The sequence below is a fragment of the Carcharhinus amblyrhynchos genome, chromosome 34, assembly GCF_965287045.1.
Source record: "Carcharhinus amblyrhynchos chromosome 34, sCarAmb.v2.hapA, whole genome shotgun sequence".
NCBI lineage: Eukaryota > Metazoa > Chordata > Chondrichthyes > Carcharhiniformes > Carcharhinidae > Carcharhinus > Carcharhinus amblyrhynchos.
Window position 1 is genome coordinate 2,241,115 of NC_137357.1, and position 15,293 is coordinate 2,256,407.

Consider the following 15,293-nt stretch of genomic DNA (forward strand, 5'->3'; position numbering starts at 1 on the left):
ATATTCTCAGGAACAGTTTTAGATTTGATTTCCGATTGTTACGTGTCTCAGGATACAGCGAAAAGTATTGTTTCTTCCATCCGATACATATACGCTGCCCTTTTACTCGAGCTACTAAGCTATTCCTAATTGCTCATTTCAAAAGACCAAATTGTACCCATCTCTACTACTACCTCTGGTTCCAAACTCTCTGTGTGAAAAAAATTGTCCCCTCTGGACCCTTCTGTATCTCTCCGCTCTCACCCGAAACCTCTGCCCTCGAGTTTGAGACTCCCTTGCCTTTGGGTTAAGATATCTAACTGATCTGTCCCCCTCATTATGTTTCGAGACCTTTATCAGAGATTGGAAAGACAGAAGCTGTGTCGGGGTGGGAGGGGGTGGTGAACTTGATAGAGCTTTGTAAAATTACGAGGGGGGGCTAGATAAGGTGAGCAGTTGGAATTTTTTTTCCCCAGCGCACAAATGACAAGGGGGCGTAGGTTCAAGGTTAGGGGGAGGAAAGGATGAGTGGAGATGCTGCGGGCGAAGGTTTTTTTTTACACAGAGGGAGGGGGGGGGCCAAGCGAGGGGGTTGAGGCAGCGAGGCTAGCGACATTTAAGATTTACCCAGGTAGGCACTCGAACGGACGGGGAACAGAGGGGTCCAGGTGGTTGGTCTAGGTAGGACAGAGTGACGTTTGGAGGGGCTGTTTCTATGCTGTTCTACGTCCTAAGATCAACCCCTCAGCCTCCCTACGGGTAATAAAAATCCCCGTCTCACGGATCCATGGAAGACGACAGTGCAGAAGAGGCCATTCAGCCCACTACGTTGATGCAAGATTCTGACCTGCCCACCTCACCCCACTTGCCAGCACTGGACCCGTAGCCCTGAATGTTGTGACGTGCCCAGTGCTCACCCAGGTGCTTTATAAAGGATGTGAGGTGTCCCCACCCTCCCAGGCAGCGCATCCCAGGCCCTCCGGGTTAAAAAAAAAAGTTCTGCCTCAAATCCTACCCTCCCAGCCCCTCACTTTTAACTTGTGTCCCTTGGTAACTGCCCCTCCAACTCAGGGGGGGTCAACTTTCCCTTCCCCACCCTGCCTAGATCTATCGAAGAGAGTGGCAGAGGTTTACGACAGGGAAACAGGCCCTTCGGCCCAACCTGCCCAATGCTACCCCCTCTCTTGAGAGCTTTTAAGCTAATCCCAAGCGCCCACATTTGTCCCACGCCCGTCGATACCCACGTAACTGTCTAAACGCTTCTTAAAAGACCAAATTGTACCCGTCTCTACTCCGACCTCTGGTTCCAGACTCTCTGTGAGAATGACTTGCCCCCTCTGGACCCTTCTGTATCTCTTCCCCTCTCACTTTGAACCCTCTAGTCTTAGACTCCCCTACCTCTGGGGAGAAGATATCGACTATCTCGCTGATCTGTGCCCCTCATTATTCAAATAGACCTCTAGAAGATCGTCCCCCCCGCTGCCCGTCACACGGTCAAGCCCAGTTGGCTCTCCTTGAGTCGCGACTCAACCCCTACAGTTTGGGGAGCGGGGAGCTTTGGCCCGGGAAGGTGTCTCGAGACTTCAGAGGAAGGAGATACGGCTGCGGGTCAAGGATCAGTTCCAGGAGCGGGGATTGTGCAAATCCTGTGGATTTTGGACGGCGAGGCGTGTGTGTGTGTGTGTGTGTGTGTATTAGGGGGAGGAACTGTTCAAAGTTCCCGTGATATTAATGGCAACAGATAGAGAGGTAGGAGAATCATTCCAGGAGATTGGAGCGTCGGGGATTGGAGCTCGAGTTCCCAACAAAACCCGGGGAGGGAGGTGACAGATTCCGGAAATCTCCTCCGAGAGACGGTAAATGATGGCGGGAATATTTGGAATCCGATTTTGCGTCCAATGGCACCTGGGCTCATGGGGTCAAGTTGGGGGGGGTTACGGATCTGTAGCGGCCTCGTTGAAGGGGTCCAAGACGGCGGGGTGGGGGGGGAGACGAGAAACAGAATGATGCGCACCGCCATTCACAAAGATGTCCGCAAACGTGAGGCGAAAGGTCGCTCTCGCCGTATCTGGCTCCCAGCGACCCGTAGATCCAGAGAGGGGGCCGGCTGCTTTGGGGGATGTTATCGGATGGCACGGTGGCAGGGCGGTTGGCACTGCTGCCCCACGGTGCCAGGGACCCAGGTTCGCTTCCCGGCTCGGGCCACTGGCTGTGTGGAGAATGCACATTCTCCCCGTGTCTGCGTAGGTTTCCTCCGGGTGCTCTGGTTTCCTCCCACAGTCCAAAATAAATGCTGGTTAGGGGAATTGGCCGTGCTAAACTGCCATTTAGTGTCCAAAGATGTGCAGGTTAGGTGGATTGGCCATGCTAAATTACCCCTTAGTGTCCAAAGATGTGCAGGTTAGGTGGATTGGCCATGCTAAATTGTCCCTTAGTGTCCAAAGATGTGCAGGTTAGGTGGATTGGCCATGCTAAATTGTCCCTTAGTGTCCAATGATGTGTAGGTTAGGTGGATTGGCCATGCTAAATTGCCCCTTAGTGTCCAAAGATGTGCAGGTTAGGTGGATTGGCCATGCTAAATTGCCCCTTAGTGTCCAAAGATGTGCAGGTTAGGTGGATTGGCCATGCTAAATTGCCCCTTAGTGTCCAAAGATGTGCAGGTTAGGGGGATTGGCCATGCTAAATTGCCCCTTAGTGTCCAAAGATGTGCAGGTTAGGTGGATTGGCCATGCTAAATTGTCCCTTAGTGTCCAAAGATGTGCAGGTTAGGTGGATTGGCCATGCTAAATTGCCCCTTAGTGTCCAAAGATGTGCAGGTTAGGTGGACTGGCCATGCTAAATTGCCCCTTAGTGTCCAAAGATGTGTAGGTTAGGTGGATTGGCCATGCTAAATTGTCCCTTAGTGTCCAAAGATGTGTAGGTTAGGTGGATTGGCCATGCTAAATCGCCCCCTAGTGTCCAAAGATGTGCAGGTTAGGTGGATTGGCCATGCTAAATTGCCATTTAGTGTCCAAAGATGTGCAGGTTAGGTGGATTGGCCATGCTAAATTGTCCCTTAGTGTCCAAAGATGTGCAGGTTAGGTGGATTGGCCATGCTAAATTGTCCCTTAGTGTCCAAAGATGTGCAGGTTAGTTGGATTGGCCATGCTAAATTGTCCCTGAGTGTCCAAAGATGTGTAGGTTAGGTGGATTGGCCATGCTAAATTGCCCCTTAGTGTCCAAAGATGTGTAGGTTAGGTGGATTGGCCATGCTAAATTGTCCCTTAGTGTCCAAAGATGTGCAGGTTAGGTGGATTGGCTATGCTAAATTGTCCCTTAGTGTCCAAAGATGTGCAGGTTAGGTGGATTGGCCATGCTAAATTGCCCCTTAGTGTCCAAAGATGTGCAGGTTAGGTGGATTGGCCATGCTAAATTGTCCCTTAGTGTCCAAAGATGTGCAGGTTAGGTGGATTGGCCATGCTAAATTGCCCCTTAGTGTCCAAAGATGTGCAGGTTAGGTGGATTGGCCATGCTAAATTGTCCCTTAGTGTCCAAAGATGTGCAGGTTAGGTGGATTGGCCATGCTAAATTGCCCCTTAGTGTCCAAAGATGTGCAGGTTAGGTGGATTGGCCATGCTAAATTGTCCCTTAGTATCCAAAGATGTGCAGGTTAGGTGGATTGGCCATGGTAAATTGCCATTTAGTGTCCAAAGATGTGTGGGTTAGGTGGATTGGCCATGCTAAATTGCCCCTTAGTGTCCAAAGATGTGCAGGTTAGGTGGATTGGCCATGCTAAATTGCCCCTTAGTGTCCAAAGATGTGCAGGTTAGGTGGATTGGCCATGCTAAATTTCGAGGGTCAGTGCTGAGGGAGTGCCGCACTGTCAGACGGTCAGTGCTGAGGGAGTGCCGCACTGTCAGAGGGTCAGTACTGAGGGAGTGCCGCATTGTCAGAGGGTCAGTGCTGAGGGAGCGCCGCACTGTCAGAGGGTCAGTGCTGAGGGAGTGCCGCACCGTCAGAGGGTCAGTGCTGAGGGAGCGCCGCACTGTCAGAGGGTCAGTGCTGAGGGAGTGCCGCACTCTCAGAGGGTCAGTGCTGAGGGAGTGCTGCACTCTCAGAGGGTCAGTGCTGAGGGAGTGCCGCACTGTCAGAGTGTCAGTGCTGAGGGAGTGCCGCACTGTCAGAGGGTCAGTGCTGAGGGAGCGCCGCACTGTCAGAGGGTCAGTGCTGAGGGGGTGCCGCACTGTCAGAGGGTCAGTGCTGAGGGAGCGCCGCACTGTCAGAGGGTCAGTGCTGAGGGAGTGCCGCACTGTCAGAGGGTCAGTGCTGAGGGAGCGCCGCACTGTCAGAGGGTCAGTGCTGAGGGAGTGCCGCACTGTCAGAGGGTCAGTGCTGAGGGAGTGCCGCACTGTCAGAGGGTCAGTGCTGAGGGAGTGCCGCACTGTCAGAGGGTCAGTGCTGAGGGAGCACTACTTGCTTTGTGACTATCAGTGAGCTCTGCTGTAACCCCTATAAACAGCATCCACTGCCCTACCCTCGTCAATCATCTGTATCACTCCCTTGATAAACTCGACTCAGATAGTGAGAGGCCAAATGTTGCCTCTTGCGAATACAGCAAATGGGAATATATCCTGCCTGGAAGAATTCTCTCCACCACCACCGATATCCAGCTCACCTCACTTGGAATTATCCTCTTCCCCTTCTTAAACAAAGGAACAACATTCTCCAATCCTCTGGGACCTCTCCTGTCGCCAGTGAGGGTACAAAGATTTCTCTCAAGGTCCCCAACGATTTCCTCCCTTGCCTCTCTCAAAATTCCGGGCGACCTCCCGTCTGGCCCTGGAGACTTGTCTGCCTTCATGTTTTTTGCCAAGAATCCCAGTGCCTCCTCCTGTTTTGATCTCCACATGGCTCAAATTATCTCCGCATCCTTTCCCAGACTCCACCAAACACTTGCTTTCGCAGGATACCGACCCAAAATATTCATTCCGTCACCCCTTTTAGCCCCCCTCACTCCTTGCGAAAGTTCCTTGTATTCCACACTTGCTATGTGTGTTGACAAATGCTTCCTCTCTCTCTCTTTGACGGACCTCACGAGATCTCTCGTTGGCCCAAGGCTCCCGAAACACTTATCCCTCATCCGAACAGGAATGTGCCGGTTTTGAATTCCTATCAACTGATACCTGAAAGCCTCCCGCAGGCTCGATGTTATTTGCTCCCCAACACCTGCCTCCCCGATCTACATTCTTCAACAACTGCCTAATATTGTTGAGATTATCCTTTCCCCGCTGTCCCGTGCCTTGGCGTCCGTTGGTATCTGAAAGTGCACTGAATTGTGATCGCTGTTCCCGAACTGCTCCCCCTTTTGAAACACTTGTCCATCTAGCTGCGCTCGCGCCCCCCGAAACCAGCTCCAGTCAGCGCCCCTTCCCTACTTGGATGATGGACGTGCTGTTTCGAGAAATCCCTCTGGGGTTTGCACATTCTCCCCGTGTCGGCGTGGGTTTCCTCCGGGTGTCCCCACAGTCCAAAGACGTGCTGGTGAGGTTCGTTGGCCGTGCTAAAAATTGCCCCCTTGTGTCCTGAGATGTGTCGGTGAGAGGGATTAGGGGGTAAATATGTAGGGATACGGGGGTAGGGCCTGGCTGGGATTGTGATGGGGGCAGACTCGATGGGCCAAATGGACTCTTTCCTCCTGGGTGCTACTCACAATCTCTGCGTTAGTAGCTATCAGTGCGTTAGTAGCTATCGGAATGGGATCTTCCCATGCAGCTGATGAAAGAACTGCACTCCGAAAGTTAGTGGCGTTTAATACCACTTTATTTGCACTCTGCTGACCCTCTGACAGTGCGGCACTCCCTCAGCACTGACCCTCTGACAGTGCGGCACTCCCTCAGCACTGACCCTCTGACAGTGCGGCACTCCCTCAGCACTGACCCTCTGACAGTGCGGCACTCCCTCAGCACTGACCCTCTGACAGTGCGGCACTCCCTCAGCACTGACCCTCTGACAGTGCGGCACTCCCTCAGCACTGACCCTCTGACAGTGCGGCGCTCCCTCAGCACTGACCCTCTGACAGTGCGGCACTCCCTCAGCACTGACCCTCTGACAGTGCGGCGCTCCCTCAGCACTGACCCTCTGACAGTGCGGCACTCCCTCAGCACTGACCCTCTGACAGTGCGGCGCTCCCTCAGTACTGACCCTCTGACAGTGCGGCGCTCCCTCAGCACTGACCCTCTGACAGTGCGGCGCTCCCTCAGCACTGACCCTCTGACAGTGCGGCGCTCCCTCAGCACTGACCCTCTGACAGTGCGGCGCTCCCTCAGCACTGACCCTCTGACAGTGCGGCGCTCCCTCAGCACTGACCCTCTGACAGTGCGGCACTCCCTCAGCACTGACCCTCTGACAGTGCGGCGCTCCCTCAGCACTGACCCTCTGACAGTGCGGCACTCCCTCAGCACTGACCCTCTGACAGTGCGGCGCTCCCTCAGCACTGACCCTCTGACAGTGCGGCGCTCCCTCAGCACTGACCCTCTGACAGTGCGGCACTCTCTCAGCACTGACCCTCTGACAGTGCGGCACTCCCTCAGCACTGACCCTCTGACAGTGCGGCGCTCCCTCAGCACTGACCCTCTGGCAGTGCGGCACTCCCTCAGCACTGACCCTCTGACAGCGCTGAGAGACTCCTGAGTGTGTTTACCCCAGTCCAGCACTGGTGTTTCCACAGTGAGTCCCGGTCAGTACAGGGGAAATTTAAAATCTCCCACCCTGTTGGTTATATCCTTGCCGAAATCTGCCGATATATCCGTTTCTCTATCCCCATGGCAGCCTGCTGTAGAGCAAACCCCCAACACTGTGTCTTAACCCTCCCCGTCCCTGAGATCTATCCACATAGCCTCACTGCGTAACCCTCTAGACCGCTCTCCTGCCTCCTGGTCTGGAGATGGCGGGCACTGGACTCGGGTAAACACAGCTCAAAGTCTCCAGGTTAGAGTCCAACAGGTCTACTTTGGAGGCACACACTTTTGGAGTGTCGCCTCTTCATAAGAACCTACGAAATCGGAGTAGGAGGGGGCTATCTAACCCCTCGAGCCTGCCCCGCCATTCAATAAGATCACGGCTGATCGGACGTGGATCAGTTCCCGCTCTCTCTCCCCCTGTCTATCAAAAACCTATCCACCCGTGACTTCAATATATTCAGCGAGGTAGCCTTCACGGGCAAAGAATTCTAGAGATTTGAGTGAAGAAGTTCCTCCTCAACTCCGATCTAAACTGCGCTCCCCCTTATCTCGAGGCTGTGCCCTCTAGTCCTGCTATCCTTTCTAAGCGGGTAGAATCCCCCTTATCTTGAGGCTGTGTCCTCTAGTCCTGCTATCCTTTCTAAGCGGGTAGAATCTCTCTTATCTTGAGGCTGTGTTCTCTAGTCCTGCTATCCTTTCTAAGCGGGAAGAATCTCTCTTATCTTGAGGCTGTGCCCTCTAGTCCTGCTATCTTTCTAAGCGGGTAGAATCTCTCTTATCTTGAGGCTGTGCCCTCTAGTCCTGCTATCCTTTCTAAGCGGGAAAGATCTCTCTTATCTTGAGGCTGTGTCCTCTAGTCCTGCTATCTTTCTAAGCGGGTAGAATCTCTCTTATCTTGAGGCTGTGCCCTCTAGTCCTGCTATCCTTTCTAAGCGGGTAGAATCTCTCTTATCTTGAGGCTGTGCCCTCTAGTCCTGCTATCCTTTCTAAGCGGGTAGAATCTCTCTTATCTTGACACTGTGTCCTCTAGTCCTGCTATCTTTCTAAGCGGGTAGAATCTCTCTTATTTTGACGCTGTGTCCTCTAGTCCTGCTATCCTTTCTAAGCGGGAAGAATCTCTCTTATCTTGACACTGTGTCCTCTAGTCCTGCTATCCTTTCTAAGCGGGTAGAATCTCTCTTATCTCAAGGCTGTGTCCTCTAGTCCTGCTATCCTTTCTAAGCGGGATGAATCTCTCTTATCTTGAGCTGTGCCCTCTAGTCCTGCTATCTTTCTAAGCGGGTAGAATCTCTCTTATTTTGACGCTGTGCCCTCTAGTCCTGCTATCCTTTCTAAGCGGGTAGAATCTCTCTTATCTTGAGGCTGTGCCCTCTAGTCCTGCTATCCTTTCTAAGCGGGAAGAATCTCTCTTATCTTGAGGCTGTGCCCTCTAGTCCTGCTATCTTTCTAAGCGGGTAGAATCTCTCTTATCTTGAGGCTGTGTCCTCTAGTCCTGCTATCCTTTCTAAGCGGGTAGAATCTCTCTTATCTTGAGGCTGTGCCCTCTAGTCCTGCTATCCTTTCTAAGCGGGTAGAATCTCTCTTATTTTGACACTGTGTCCTCTAGTCCTGCTATCTTTCTAAGCGGGTAGAATCTCTCTTATTTTGACACTGTGTCCTCTAGTCCTGCTATCTTTCTAAGCGGGTAGAATCTCTCTTATCTTGAGGCTGTGTCCTCTAGTCCTGCTATCCTTTCTAAGCGGGTAGAATCTCTCTACCTCTACCCTATCATAAAACATAGAACATTACAGCGCAAAACAGGCCCTTCGATGTTGCGCTGACCATTTACCATTTACCCGACTCACTGACCAGTAAAGTCGACCGCGCTCCGTTCTGCCCGCTCGTGGAATTTTGGAACGTATCCTGCGGAGGATGAGACAAGCTTTTGTTCTGTGTTTCAGAGACCGATTGGGGCAGACGGAGGCAGAAGATGTTACCCCTGAACCAGAGGGTGAAGCGGACCCTCACCCTGGTGACGGGTCTGTTCGAGTGCCTGGGATTTGCGGGAGCGATATTTGGCTGGGCGTCGCTGGTTTTTGTCCTCAAGAAGGAAGGGTATTTCTCCGACCTCTGTGTCCCTCTGCACAACGGCAGTGACTCCCGGAACGGCAGCCGTGAGTGTGGGCTAGCACAGAGAGAGATGGGCAGAAAGGGCTTTACTGTGTCTGCCTGGGTCCCACTCACACTGTGGCGCTCCCCTCAGCGCTGACCCTCTGACAGTGCGGCGCTCCCTCAGCACTGACCCTCTGACAGTGCGGCGCTCCCTCAGCACTGACCCTCTGACAGTGCGGCACTCCCTCAGCACTGACCCTCTGACAGTGCGGCACTCCCTCAGCACTGACCCTCTGACAGTGCGGCGCTCCCTCAGCACTGACCCTCTGACAGTGCGGCACTCCCTCAGCACTGACCCTCTGACAGTGCGGCGCTCCCTCAGCACTGACCCTCTGACAGTGCGGCACTCCCTCAGCACTGACCCTCTGACAGTGCGGCACTCCCTCAGCACTGACCCTCTGACAGTGCGGCGCTCCCTCAGTACTGACCCTCTGACAGTGCGGCGCTCCCTCAGTACTGACCCTCTGACAGTGCGGCACTCCCTCAGCACTGACCCTCTGACAGTGCGGCACTCCCTCAGCACTGTCCCTCTGACAGTGCGGCACTCCCTCAGCACTGACCTTCTGACAGTGCGGCGCTCCCTCAGCACTGACCCTCTGACAGTGCGGCATTCCCTCAGCACTGACCCTCTGACAGTGCGGCACCCCCTCAGCACTGACCCTCTGACAGTGTGGCGCTCCCTCAGCACTGACCCTCTGACAGTGCGGCACTCCCTCAGCACTGACCCTCTGACAGTGCGGCGCTCCCTCAGCACTGACCCTCTGACAGTGCGGAACTCCCTCAGCACTGACCCTCTGACAGTGCGGCACTCCCTCAGCACTGACCCTCTGAGAGTGCGGCACTCCCTCAGCACTGACCCTCTGACAGTGCGGCACTCCCTCAGCACTGACCCTCTGACAGTGCGGCACCCCCTCAGCACTGACCCTCTGACAGTGCGGCACCCCCTCAGCACTGACCCTCTGACAGTGCGGCACTCCCTCAGCACTGACCCTCTGACAGTGCGGCGCTCCCTCAGCACTGACCCTCTGACAGTGCGGCACCCCCTCAGCACTGACCCTCTGACAGTGCGGCACTCCCTCAGCACTGACCCTCTGACAGTGCAGCACTCCCTCAGCACTGACCCTCTGACAGTGCGGCGCTCCCTCAGCGCTGACCCTCTGACAGTGCGGCACTCCCTCAGCACTGACCCTCTGACAGTGTGGCACTCCCTCAGTACTGACGCTCTGCACCTCCCCTTCCCTCCCCTCCACCTCCCCTCCCTCTCCCTCCGCCCCTCTGTTTTGCAGTGGACTGTCACGAACAGGATGAGCAGTTTGCGTTGATCTTCACACTGGCATCTTTTATGGACAGTTTTACCACCTTGCCCAGCGGTTGTGTCTTCGACTACCTTGGCACCCGGGCAGCGCAGGGCATCGCCATGTGAGTGCCTCACCCCTTCACATTGGGCACGAGGTTAGCGTTAGACCTGGTGGGAGTGGGGGAGGGGGAGAGAGGCAGAGCGAGAGGGCGGAGGGGTCCCAGAGGGAGGGGGCGTGGGCATGGGGAGCAGGGCAGGGATGGCATGGGTGGGTGTGGGACTGGCAGTGAGCGGCAAATAGAAGGCGGTTTCCAAATTTGGGGGGGGGGGATGTGTGGGGAGGGGTGGGTGGAGGGACAAATTGGGGGGGGTGCAAATGGGGGAGGGGCGATGTTGGGGCGGGGCTAATGAGGGGTGTGGTCTAATGGAGGGGAGGGGCGAATGGGGAGCTGATGTGGGGCCAATGCAGGGGGAGGGGGAAAATCTGCCACTCTGCAGCTATCAGTGGAGGGGGGGGCAGCGGGTCTGCCATCAGTGGGATTGGGGGGGGTGTCGGCGGTCGGTCTGGACAACGGGGGGTGCCGGTGAGGCCCATCGCTCGAGTCACGGGCCCCCGTGTTTGCAGGGGGAGGGCGCTGCTTCGGACTGCCTGCAGCAGCAGGGGCCTGACAGCTCTGTCTATCAGACTCCTGGCCACTGCCAGCGCGCGTGCGCAGCCCCGGAGCTCTGCACACGCGCACACCCTCCCTCTGCAGCTTTTCGGACGTGTTCGGCCCCACCCAGCGGACTCTGCTCAGGATTTTGCAGGGGGGGGGCCTGGAAACACACCCCAAAGAACGGATCGGAAACCCTCCCGGTTTCCCGTCCGCTCGGCGCTCCGAAAAAACATGGTAACATCGCCCCCCCCATCGGAACGAGAAGCAGGAGGAGGCCATTCCAACCTGCAGTGACATTCATTTTGGTCATGGCTAATCCCCACCACCCCCCACAACTCCCATATCCCTCAATCCCTTTTGCCCCAAGAGCGAAATCTAATTTCTTCTTGAAATCACACAACTCCACACATTCACCACCCTCTGGGTGAAGAAATTTCTCCTCACCTCAGTCCTACCCCTTATCCTCAATCTATGACCCCCTAGATCTGGACTCCCCCCCCATCGGGAACTTTCTTTCTGAATCTACCCTGTTAGAATTTTGTAAGTTTCTATCAGATCCCCTCTTCTAAACTCCAGTGAATATAATCCTCACCGACTTAGTCTCTCCTCATATGACAGACCTACCATCGCAGGAATCAGCCTGGTAAACCGTCGCTGTCCTCCCTCTATAGCAAGGACATCCTTCCCCAGATAAGGAGACCAAAACTGCACACAATACTCCAGGTGTGGACTCACCAACGCCCTGTACAATTGTAGCACAAAATATCCCTCTCCCTCTACCCAATTCCTCTCGCTCTGAACATACCATTTGCCTTCTGTACTGCCTGCTGTACCTGCGGGCTTACTCTCAGCGACTGGTGGACGAGGACTCCCAGGTCTCGCTGAGTATCCACCTCTCTCAACCATCAAACCCTCCAGTGCAGAGAGAGGCCCTTCGAATCTGCACCAAACACAATCCCACCTCTCCCCATATCTCTACATATTATCCCCACCAATCTTTCTCACCCTCGATCCCTTTGGCCCCATTTAAGTAACGATCTGCCTTCCTAAGCTAAAACGGAAAGAACCTAAGAAATAGGAGCTGGAGTCGGCCCTCCAGCCCCTCGAGCCTGCCCCGCCATTCAATAAGATCATGGCTGATCTGAAGTGGATCAGTTCCATTTTCCCACTCTCTCCGCTTAATTAGGGTATCATAGATTGAGGATAAGGGGAAAATCATAAAGGATTGAGTTGAAGAGAGGGGTTAGCACTGCTGCCTCACAGCACGAGGGATTCTGGTACGATTCCCGGCCTCGGGTCAGTGGAGTCCGCACATTCTCCCCGTGTCTGCGTGGGTTCCCTCCGAAAGACGCGCTGGTGAGGTGTTAAATCCCCCCTCAGTGTAACCCCGGACAGGAGTGTATAGGCGCCGAGGGTGATTTTTATTTTTTGTTCACGGTAACTTCATTGCGGTGTTAATGTCAGCCGACTTGCGACGCGTATAAATGAACGTGGGGAACTTGGCCCCCGCGGAGAGTCGCTGAGGCCAAAACGTCGTGCGATTCCGAGGAGACATTAGGTGCAGCGTTTGGGGGGACAAAGGGATCGAGGGTGAGAAAGATTGGTGGGGATAATATGTAGAGATATGGGGAGAGGTGGGATTGTGTTTGGTGTAGATTCGGAGGGCCTCTTTCTGCACTGGAGGGTTCGATGGTTCTATGGATATGGGAGCGGGAGGGGAATCAGGATATTGTAAGGGTTGTGAATCTGTGGAATTCTCTTGCCTGGTCAAGCCTCCCTCATTGAGGCAAGGATAGATCGATTTTTGAAGGGATTGAGGTTGAGCGGGCGAGTGAGTGGAACTGACTCCACGGAAAGGTCAGCCATGATCTTATTGATTGGCGGAGCAGGCTGGAGAGGCCGACTCCTGCTCCTAATTCTTCTCCCATGATATTTATTTCTCCCACATTGGCCGTTCCACACCGGCTGTCATTCCCCCTCCACACCTCCAGGGGGCGCATTAGAAAGCTGAGCCCCCATACCCTCCATATTCTCGCCGACGCCCTCTCCCCGACCTCCACTGGGTAACCAATCGGGTAACCAACGTGGTACGGGGGCCAATGGCGACTGGGAACACTCTTCCTCTCCAATTCTCAGCCCCTGATTGGCTAAGAAAATTGATGACCCCAACTTTTCAATAATTTGGTTTGGAGAGATTCTTCGTCCCGAGCGATGTTCGCACCCTCCCTGGAGAGGAAGGTTTGTCGCGCTGTGAGACCCCGTCACTGTTAGATAGATAGATAGATAGATACATAGATAGATACATAGATAGATAGATAGATAGATAGATAGATAGATAGAATCCTCCAGTGCAGAACAAGGCCATTTGGCCCATTGTGTCTGCACTGAACGCAATCCCACCCAGACCCTGTGCCCATAACCCCAGCTAGTCCCTCTGATAATAAGGGGCAATTTCCCACGGCCAATCCACCTAACCTGCACATCTTTGGACACTAAGGGACAATTTAGTATGGCCAATCCACCTAACCTGCACATCTTTGGACACTAAGGGGCAATTTAGCATGGCCAATCCACCTAACCTACACATCTTTGGACAATAAGGGGCAATTTAGCATGGCCAATCCACCTAACCTACACATCTTTGGACACTAAGGGACAATTTAGCATGGCCAATCCACCTAACCTGCACATCTTTGGACACTAAGGGGCAATTTAGCATGGCCAATCCACCTAACCTGCACATCTTTGGACACTAAGGGGCAATTTAGCATGGCCAATCCACCTAACCTACACATCTTTGGACACTAAGGGACAATTTGGCATGGCCAATCCACCTAACCTACACATCTTTGGACGCTAAGGGGCAATTTAGCCTGGCCAATCCACCTAACCTACACATCTTTGGACACTAAGGGACAATTTAGCATGGCCAATCCACCTAACCTACACATCTTTGGACACTAAGGGGCAATTTAGCATGGCCAATCCACCTAACCTGCACATCTTTGGACACTAAGGGGCAATTTAGCACGGCCAATCCACCTAACCTGCACATCTTTGGACACTAAGGGGCAATTTAGCATGGCCAATCCACCTAACCTGCACATCTTTGGACACTAAGGGGCAATTTAGCACGGCCAATCCACCTAACCTGCACATCTTTGGACACTAGGGGGCAATTTAGCATGGCCAATCCACCTAACCTACACATCTTTGGACACTAAGGGGCAATTTAGCACGGCCAATCCACCTAACCTGCACATCTTTGGACACTAGGGGGCAATTTAGCATGGCCAATCCACCTAACCTGCACATCTTTGGACACTAAGGGGCAATTTAGCATGGCCAATCCACCCTAACCTACACATCTTTGGACAGTAAGGGACAATTTATCATGGCCAATCCACCTAACCTACACATCTTTGGACACTAAGGGGCAATTTAGCATGGCCAAACCACCTAACCTACACATCTTTGGACACTAAAGGGCAATTTAGCATGGCCAATCCCCCTAACCTGCACATCTTTGGACACTAAGGGGCAATTTAGCATGGCCAATCCACCTAACCTACACATCTTTGGACACTAAGGGGCAATTTAGCATGGCCAATCCACCTAACCTACACATCTTTGGACACTAAGGGGCAATTTAGCATGGCCAATCCACCTAACCTACACATCTTTGGACACTAAGGGACAATTTAGCATGGCCAATCCACCTAACCTGCACATCTTTGGACACTAAGGGGCAATTTAGCATGGCCAATCCATCTAACCTGCACATCTTTGGACACTAAGGGACAATTTAGCATGGCCAATCCACCTAACCTACACATCTTTGGACACTAAGGGACAATTTAGCATGGCCAATCCACCTAACCTACACATCTTTGGACAGTAAGGGACAATTTATCATGGCCAATCCACCTAACCTACACATCTTTGGACACTAAGGGGCAATTTAGCATGGCCAATCCACCTAACCCACACATCTTTGGACACTAAGGGGCAATTTAGCATGGCCAATCCACCTAACCTGCACATCTTTGGACACTAAGGGACAATTTAGCATGGCCAATCCACCTAACCTGCACATCTTTGGACACTAAGGGACAATTTAGCATGGCCAATCCACCTAACCTACACATCTTTGGACACTAAGGGACAATTTAGCATGGCCAATCCCCCTAATCTACACATCTTTGGACTCTAAGGGGCACTTTAGCATGGCCAATCCACCTAACCTGCACATCTTTGGACACTAAGGGACAATTTAGCATGGCCAATCCACCTAACTTACACATCTTTGGACACTAAGGGGCAATTTAGCATGGCCAATCCACCTAACCTGCACATCTTTGGACACTAAGGGGCAATTTAGCATAGCCAATCCACCTAACCTGCACATCTTTGGACACTAAGGGGCAATTTAGCATGGCCAATCCACCTAACCTGCACATCTTTGGACACTAAGGGACAATTTGGACACTA

At 53.3% G+C, this 15,293-nt stretch overlaps 1 protein-coding gene across 1 annotated transcript in view; it reads left to right on the forward strand.

Moving 5' to 3' along the window:
- Positions 1-8,667: 8,667 nt before the first annotated feature.
- LOC145361240 (equilibrative nucleobase transporter 1-like) overlaps positions 8,668-15,293 on the forward strand; it is a 48,596-nt gene continuing 41,970 nt past the window's right edge. The window contains exons 1-2 of the mRNA XM_080216874.1: positions 8,668-8,851; positions 10,136-10,268. Coding sequence (XP_080073000.1) covers positions 8,668-8,851; positions 10,136-10,268 — 317 coding nt within the window. The remainder of the gene's footprint in view (positions 8,852-10,135; positions 10,269-15,293) is intronic.